This window comes from Varroa jacobsoni, unplaced genomic scaffold, assembly GCF_002532875.2.
Source record: "Varroa jacobsoni isolate VJ856 unplaced genomic scaffold, vjacob_1.0 scaffold_1436, whole genome shotgun sequence".
In the NCBI taxonomy this organism is placed as follows: Eukaryota; Metazoa; Arthropoda; class Arachnida; order Mesostigmata; family Varroidae; genus Varroa; species Varroa jacobsoni.
The window spans coordinates 29967-39213 of record NW_019214338.1 but is presented as its reverse complement, the minus strand read 5'-3'; the positions used below and the strand labels follow the sequence as shown (position 1 = coordinate 39213).

The 9247-nt window shown below is 40.0% G+C and overlaps 1 protein-coding gene across 1 annotated transcript; it reads right to left on the bottom strand.

Moving 5' to 3' along the window:
• Positions 1 to 210: 210 nt before the first annotated feature.
• LOC111270048 (histidine decarboxylase) lies at positions 211 to 6812 on the bottom strand. The gene is made up of 9 exons (XM_022850042.2): positions 6296 to 6812; positions 5782 to 6015; positions 5266 to 5446; positions 4114 to 4290; positions 3695 to 3857; positions 3027 to 3117; positions 2698 to 2891; positions 2136 to 2424; positions 211 to 1901 (listed from the first exon to the last, which is right to left on the bottom strand). Exons 1-9 carry the CDS (start codon positions 6458 to 6460, stop codon positions 1677 to 1679), a joined length of 1719 nt encoding a protein of 572 aa, XP_022705777.2. The 5' UTR covers positions 6461 to 6812; the 3' UTR covers positions 211 to 1676.
• Between the last annotated feature and the right edge of the window lie 2435 nt (positions 6813 to 9247).

The following is a 9247-nucleotide window of genomic DNA, read 5'->3' as shown; positions in this document are numbered from 1 at the left end:
ACGGAGTGTATACCTAAGGAGCACTTGTTCATCGCTCTTGGCCACTCGGAAACACAATAGAGGCCTATACTGAGAGTCAACCATCCAATGTTTATCGTCTGCTATTTCACCAAAATTATTGACTTTTTTCATATACTAAAATGTCACATCATCGCACAAAATTGCGTATGTATATGTAGATGTGTACGTTTGAATCAGCACTATCAAATGTTACATTTTAAAGACGTTTATTCGTTTTTTTTTTAGAATTTGACCCATTATATTCAACGTTATTAATATTGCGCAACATAGTAATAACGTCAAGATGTCTGCTGATGTTTCTTAATTTTATTGATTTCGTAAATGCTGCTCTCCTTGTTTGACATTGTACATTAACTTTTTTCTTAAGACAATTTATTCGATGGGTATGGGCTCCGAATAGTAATAAAGACTGTGATTATAATCGACTAGCTGTTTCTAGTATAAAGGAGTATCGTGACGTATGAGATGATACCTTCGTCTAAAGCAATCTTCAAGTCTTTCTTCGAATAATCCGTCGTAGCGCAGTGATGCTCTATGGTTAATTACGGCAATATTGTGACTAAAGTAAGTACACTATGCAAGAACAAAATGGAGAGCGTGCCATAGCGATCAGATTTTTTCTATTGTCGGTTATTTTTACCGTACGAGAATAGATAAAGTTATTAGGATACCGTCGTCAGAATTGATTATTTGAGAGCGACACTTCTAGAAATCTGTATGATAGACCTCCTTACTGGTCTTCTTCTAGTGCTTGTGGTGTTACCTATATTTCGGTATCGACCACTATGAATTGATAAAATTAATGAAACAGCGTTAGCCAGCGGCTCACGGACATAACTGAGCTGCCGGGATCAGTCGTTAGTCAATTTGTTGAAGTTACATTGAAAGCAACCTTGGTGAAGCCTCGCGGTCCTGTACAATGCTAACAACGGTAGCTGTACGTAATCATTAACACTCGTTTATTATACGCCTAGAAGCATCAGAAAACCAGTTTCGGATGACTAATCGTATAGTCCGCAGTTACTTCGCATGTAGGACAAACTTGAGGACGGTAAATGAGAGCCTTTTTCTATTTGATATTCATTGTATGTTCGATATATATATATATATATATATATATATATAGATATATTGACATGACTTTAAAGGTAGCCGTGAGGATACAACGTGAGTATCTGTAGGTTAATGGCAAATGAAGGTATATGTAGGTCTGGAAAGTCGCACGCGGCTAGCTATGGAACGATGTTAATATTGTTGATAAATTATTATTATTAGCTAATTAGCTTATTACTATTTATTATAGGATTATTAATATTTATTAATTAATTAGTTCTCGATTCATCAATTTCAAATCACTATTTGCAGAGGAAAATGAAGACCTCAGTCGCTCCTCTTCACTTTAACAGATAACAATCATTAGTATTTTTAGTAGTGAGAGCCTCGGTAATTAGCTGAAATTTATTAGGGATTACAGTGGTTTTTCAAACGACATTTTTTTTTATAGCGTTATTGAAAACTCTCTAATTGCACCGTGTCCGAGGCTTTTAAGCTACAATAATTACCCTTTAAGGGCATCTTAATAAGAAAACTATGTCAATTCCAATAATTATAGAGTATTAACGAATGTTTCCTCATTAGCGTTTCATTACGTCACGTTACTCTCTTCTTGGTGATACGTTTCTGCCTCGATTCTCGGTGCCATCTTCAAGCTCTTCAGGGATGCTGTTCTTTGGTGAACGAGAAGCCTTTGCTATGTTCGCAACGTCTAACCGATCTAGGGGCCCCGACTGTTTCTTAGCATTGCCGAACCACTTTTGCACGGCACTTTGTACACCAGGACTAAGTTGCTCGAACAACGCCGCAAAGCTTCCGTCGATAACCTGTAAATCCGTGAACAAGATTAACAATAGTTAAGTTTGATTATGTCTTCCACTATTTATGGAACAACATGTTTACCCGAAACACAGCGATAAAACTAAGGTGTCCTCTATACACAGAACCGGAAACTACTTATGCTCGTGTGTCGACCGAGGCGTGTACATTGGAAGTTGATGCAGCAGACCATTATTAACGTGATCATTACGTAAAACGCTATCAAAGATGTCGGTGTGAACCTTCGGTGTCATTGGAGTATTGGCCAATAGCAACGATGATCCGAATTCTGGTGCCTGTTCCTTAATATTTGCTAGCTTAATCCTCGGTTTCGAGCCAGCCAAGACAGTGTCAGCCGTTGCCTTTATCAGTTTCCAGTCGGAATGAATATCTTCCTCGGTCGTTCGAGTCGAAGTTACCGTAAAACGTATAACGTATATTCCTTTTAGTGATGCCGGCACGCAGTGGATACGCCCTGAAGAGTTCAGCTTCTTCAGCAACCTCTCCGTAAGGATGTTTGCACCACGGAGTCTGAGAGAAAGCAACAGGCAAGTTGAAACTGACAATATTTCTATTGTTACCTGTACCGGATCTATACACTCGTATCTAAAGAAATTGATATTTTAACACAGTTTAACAATGCATCAATCCCTGTGGATGGAATCCGTAAGTTGTTGAAGGCCATATTTCTCTTGTATTTCTCCTAAGGAAGTTGACAAAACTTGCCAGAAAATTAGTTTAACGAGGTTTGATAGTACTATGGTTTGGCATTAACGCTAAACGACCATAAGGAAGATGAATTACCTGAATACGACCATACCAAGGTGCCGCTTCGCGGGTATCTCAAACCTTTGATCAGACATAACCAGCGATTCGAATAACTCAGCTAAATGAACTCCCCTCCGGACGTGGCTTTGTAAACCCGTAACACCATGAAGACGAATCACGAACCATAATTTCAGGCTACGAAAGCGTCGTGACAGTGGTATCTGCCAATGCTGCGCAATGAAAACAATCCGCGAGAGGATCTGTCAGTTGCAAACTAATGGCTATACGTTTACGCGTGATGTACATATATATACACTTCTGATGCTACAGATGTAAGCCACCATAGATACCCAAGATTTGCGCACCATGTAATCCACGGCCAGACCAGTGTTTTCGTGCTGCAGATAGAGAGGATCCACGTTGAAGGTGCGATGAAGGGCGCGAGAATTTTGAACCCTTCCGAGGAGATCACACAAAATATGGCTAACATTATACCTGACACTGATATAGCCAAGAAATCAGTGCTCATCTTCGAGGTTCGACTATGAGGCCAAAGTTTTCTGTTTCAATTAGATTATGACTATCAGAAAATTAAAAAAAAAAAAACATCATTTTGAGAATGCATTTTTGATCATGAAATTAGCTGCAGTCAATAAAAAAACTAAAATTTTGAATCTAATTGTTATTTTGAAATTTCCCTATCATCTCACAGGTTGACATTAATCGTTACTGCAGCCCACCTATACCTTGTACATATTGTGGTTGGTTAAATGAAAAGAAGTCTTCACTTGTACCAGCAAGTGGCATTTTTTTACCTAAACAGAATCTAAGATGAGATATTGCGAACTCCTTCCGTCTGACTGTTTTTTTTTTACAGCACATCAACTATAGCGATCTTCAAGTATTATCCTAAGTATGTCACGGTCGTCCCATTAGCTAGGTTGGTTACTGAACATAATTTCGAACAGAAATCAACGCTGACATTTAGATCAGTAGGTAGGTTAATTACATGCCACGGGAGGGAGACGCTTACCACATCGCCGTACAGTCGAAATGGACCATCATCCACTTGGACGGATTGAATGCGAACGTATTAGCCATGTCCACACCTCGGAGCCACTCGCGAAACTCAGGACAAATGAAAGCTGTTCCTGCATACGCAGCGTCCACATGAAGCCAGACGCCATTATCTCGACCTGTCCTCCGATACGGGTGCCACCAGCCCACAGTCAATAAACAAAGGTGCGTTTAATAATCGAAGCAGCTTTACTATAATAACATCTCGGGCTCTATTGATTAGCGGTGCTTTATGTTGAAAACTAAACATTTGATAAAAATTATGTCTTGATTAATTCAGCATAACTGCATTCAATGATCGTAGGGCTTCCTGCGATCATAAGTTGCAGACGGCGTGAGAAAGATGCATTGCTTTATGGGATAATTTTGTCTTACAAATATGTCCGACAATTTCGAGATCGTCGAATGAACATGAACCCGTTGTGCCGAGTGTGGCGCAGACGAAAAACGGAAGAAGGCCAGCAGCTCGATCCTGCAATATCATTTCCTGAAGGACGGAGCCGCGCATCGCATATTCTTCGTCACACTCTACGTAGCGCATCTTTACTAAACCTGTGATGAAGATTAAAAAAAGACCGGAAGCGCATATTTTAAGGTTATGTTAAACAGTTATGATCCGTCATAATGCGACTGTCATCGTATGCTATCACAATCGCTTCGGGTGACCTCGTTCGCGTCCCATGCCCATTTCCCATTACACAGGAACTTTTTAAGAGCTAAGTACGATTAATTAAGCCAATAGGGACATTACGTTCACACTTATATATTGTTTAAAATTAGACACTTAAATAAATAAAAATAGTTTGCCTTCTGATTCTACATCGAATAGATTGAATACATATAGGGAGAGAAGTAGGCCTACGATCCGATATGGGGTATTAAAAAGCATACATACATTGTCTTAATAATTTCTTATTTGATTTTTTTAATAATATTATTTGACATTAATAATAAGCTAGAGGATTATAACGGGTCAGATGGACAGGACAAGACGTTTGTAAGCACAAATATTTATGTATTGCAACTGGTGAATCAGATCTTTGGTCATTTAGGACAGCTAGTGATTGCTCGTCCTACCCTATATATATATATATATATATACAGTTCTTACCTTTAAAAATATTAACTGTCATCAAATGTAAATCGTTATAAAATATAAATTTATTTAGAAGCAAGCACAATGTCGAAAAATCAGTGATAACAATACGTTTCTGTAGCACCATTGGACGATTTATAGTTGTTCACGCGATGGGGCATAATAAGTGTAAAAGCGCAATATAATAAGTTTCATTGAAATAAAAGTAGATAAACAAACTTTTTTTTTTTACAATTTACAAAGCAGAGTTTATCTTTCCAACAGATTGTGTAGACAATAGATCGTCGCACCTTCACGCAGTGTTTCTTGCTGGGGCCATTGGAATTACTTTCTATGAAATGATTATTTATGGACCCTTTTTTATGACACTGTGCATATCGCTTCTTGCCTAGCAGTTAGGACCCATGCGTGTGCGTCCTACTCTAACTTACCTATAAATCCGGCTTTTTCGACGGACGAATGCGCCTGATCCGAACAATAGGCCACTAATCGACGCATCACTTGCCAGTCCTCAACAGGCTGTGCGGATCCTAAGCCACGCAATTTTTCGGCTCGGATCATTTCAGTGCGGGCCGCCAATAAAGAACAAAGGGTGGCCTCGCTTGCGGTCGTCTGAAAATAGCGCTCTAGGTTCAGTCATGATGGCCAGCTTCGAAATCACTTAGCTTGAGACCGATATGCTTTTTACACCGATACATTATTTCTTTTGTTTTTACTGAGTTCCAGAGAGTCAACCCACACACAATCTCTTGGTGTCTCGAAGGGACAGCAAAACGAGGCACAGTAGAAAGTTCCTTTTTAAATGTTTGCTTTTAAAATACGTTCGCTAGTCTTGTGTGACCACGCCTAAAATAAAGGTGCACACACCCCTCTCTCTGTATATATATATGCCTATTTTTCTATAATAACAATAATCTCATGATTTCGCTTCTCAACGTTTAACTCACCTGTATCACTCCACCCCCTCCGCCGCCCGTCGAGTGGAGAAAACAGTCAGGAAGGCCCAACATTTTAGCTAGCCAGTCCATGACGATCACCTCTAGTTCGGTGACAGCAGGTGATGATGCCCAGGTAAAGCCTAGGCAATTGAAGCCATTGGCGAGCATGTCGCCTAACAGTGAGGCGGGACTGTTCAACGCCGGGAAATAGGCATGCATGTGTGGGCTTTGCCAATGGGTTAACTACATGTAACAAACGAAAGTGGGATTATATTATGCTGAAAGTACATTGAGCTAGCATGTAACTACTATTGGGCCGGCGTATTTGAAATGTGACAAATACGTTACAGGTCCATGATAGTGAAAAAGTGCTTTTCTCGCAGGAGGAAAACTCTTCGCGCGCTCTCCTCATAGAACAAGCTGGCACGAACAAAACGAAGACATATATAGTCTTTGAATAATTATGTATTTTCCTTAACCGCAATGATTCTTCAAATAATCTAAATTCGAACTTTACACTCACGCCGGGAATGATCACGTTGTAGATATCTTCTACAATGCTGTCCCACTCTTCGGGATGATCAGGGGCATCCGGTGGTACCAAGGCGAGCATGTAACCAGGCTTTACATCGGGAAACACCCGCCTTTCTCCGACGGTTTCGAGGTAGCCCGCAATTATGTCAACCATCTCTTTCGCTTAGAGTTCAAGGGATAATAGTCATCGACGGTATGATAAGTAGACAAAAGAAAATTATTCAGATCGCCACCTACCAAACAGAACCTCAATACTCGTTAGGTCTCACACACAGTTATAGAAATGGCATCTCTGCTCTCTTTTCTGCTTTAAATTGTGTTTTCTAGCTAACACAAGTTTTAAATGAACGGGCTTCCTTTAATGGAACTTCTAAACACCATAACAATTCTTTAAGTTATCAAGTTGTATGTGTTCATGTAATCTTACGAGTTCATGTCCTTATCATTCACATAATATTGGCATTGAACGTATACATTCGGAGTCTAGCTACGAGACAATGAATGAATAACCCACCTCTCTTACGGTACTCCTTGAGGTCCATCGCGTAGCGAAGTTGGCGGCCGACTGAGATCCTGTTCCGTGCGTACGATGTTAACTCTGATCATGATGGCGAAGTCCCCGAAGAGTCGCAGTTCGAAGCGCAAGCCTGAAGTTCTGCCGTCCTTTCCATATTTCACATTGTGCTAGGCTTTCCTACACAGGTATGTGACCCCCGGAAATGTTTATTGCCCTCGGCATCCTTGTAAACGCCTACAATATAAATTTAATCAGGTTAACATGCGTTGTCTGCTTGATATTGCAATACGGAGAATGGCATATGTCTACAACTGCAATCCTGGCTAACCGCTGTAACTGGTAAATGTCCTCACAGAGCGAATATCTGGCTCCGACCACGGACCAGCCCTTTTGCGTTGAGACGAAGGCGTGTGGCATTAATGTGTGTTGAGTGACGAGGCGACTCCTGGGAGAAAAGGATCACCTTACCAGTAGCTAGCAATGGATCCTTTCTACCATGGCTAGTCTATCCGTACTGCCACTTTTCACCTTTATTCCGTCGTATTCGTTTCTATTTTCAGTCTATCTATAACATAGGTTCACATAGATGTTTCGCTTTTGATCTGAAAGCTAAGGACAGATATTTTTGGCCTTCAACTTCAACACACGGCCATGTTTTGTATGTACTCGAATATTGTATCAAATCCAAATTAGCAGACGATTTTTTACTCGTTGCTTTTGTCCAGTACCGATCACAGGGATCACCACAGACTCTGATTCAGCATTAGCGTAACTGTCTTTGCCAAAAACGATCAGGATGACCATTTATAAAAATAATGGGTTCTCATATGAGCAATGATTTCGAATAGGCAGTGTATCCTTCGTTGCAATAAATGCAAGTCCGGGTAGAAAGTTTGACATTTTATAAGATAACATCTGTTAGATGTATTTTTAGGCTTTTCAAACCTAGTTGAATTTAACAATGCCCACTTTGTTTTCAAAAGTGTTAATTTCAGTTTCAACAAAGGTGCGTTTTGATTGGACAGGTATCTAACTATAAGCGCAAACAGCATAGAAAAATTAACGATTCTAGAGGAAATGTCGATGAAGTCGTACACATGTCTTCGTGCTTTGTTAGCTTACTATAAAAACTACTACTATTCGACCAGACTCAGAGAAGCCTGCACTGCAACCAGTATTTTTATATTTGAAAAAATAACGGCCATTTTGGTGACGTTAAATAGAAAAGACACAAGTTAACTTCAAAGCCTAATACAGAATAAGGGCCTAGATTTATGACAACGTAATTTCTATAAAAGTCGTTGTCCAATGCAGCCAATAGAGAAGCAGGTCTAAACGTAGTTGTAACTGAAATTACTCAGTTTACGACGTTTACACGTAACGGAATGGTTCTAGTATGGTACTCTCACCTAAGGACAACAGCACGCAAGCAAAACAGGCAAAAAGCAGGGAAGTGCCGCTCTGAATCGTTAGCTACCTCTGACATATTTGTACCGTAAATCAGTCATTTGTTTGACACAAAGTTACAGAACCCGTGACGCATATAACAGATGCAGATTGCTGGAAAGTTATAATGATAGCGTGACAAGTCGATCTGCGTATATTTTCTTGTCTGCTATCCATTGCGGTTAAAATCATTCATATATGGCCGAGTCCTTCGGTGCTGCCATCGGAATTGCTTTTTCTCATTTTCAATGCCATTCTCTCATCTGATCCTTTTCTGATGGGGGACACAGATCGGCCCACGTCCTATTTGTGGCGAAGTTGAGTATCAGGGGTGCCATTTATTGATACAAATTACACAAATTCTCATTCTAGAGTACATCAGACGTGTTTCCATATGTCTTGTAGCCAGTTGATGGGAAAACCATCTTTTGCCTTTCTTCTTGTTCAGCGTTTTCATTACAACAAAACGTGCTTCAGGGACTCCCGTATTTTTATACACATTAATACAATATATGCGTATTTTTCCAGAGGATTTTTTAGGTGTTAAGAGACCTTGCCCCAACCTATATGTTGTGTAAAAAAAAAATTCAGTATTTTCACAGCCATCCTTTTTGCTTTGACATTGATCAAATGTGACAAATATTGAGTAATACGGGTATTACCGACGATTATGGTTATAGAAAAGAGCATGAATAAAAGACCTTATTAGACAGAAACCGTTTCCTTGTTCAGCACAACCTTTTTTGCCACGTGATGGCGCAGTAATTCAGTTTATTTTTTCTGTTGTTCTCACCTCCCTCTCCCACTGGTGGCGACAAATGTTCTTATGAACTGGCCGGGCTTTTCGAACGGTCAAGGGCGTTCCGCGCAACAAAGGCCGGCCCGCTTGAAACTTTCGGTAATTTTCTGATTAATTCGGTGTAAAAGTAAATCTGTAACACAATGCTTCAGAGCAGAAAACACTATATAACCTCAATC

Coding starts and splice junctions, on each gene's coding strand:
- LOC111270048 (XM_022850042.2), bottom strand. CDS start 6,460: ATGGTTGACATAATTGCGGGCTACCTCGAAACCGTCGGAGAAAGGCGG. Junction 5,447..5,781: donor GAGGGGGTGGAGTGATACAG/GTGAGTTAAACG, acceptor CGCTATTTTCAG/ACGACCGCAAGCGAGGCCAC. Junction 4,291..5,265: donor CGAAAAAGCCGGATTTATAG/GTAAGTTAGAGT, acceptor TCTTCATCACAG/GTTTAGTAAAGATGCGCTAC.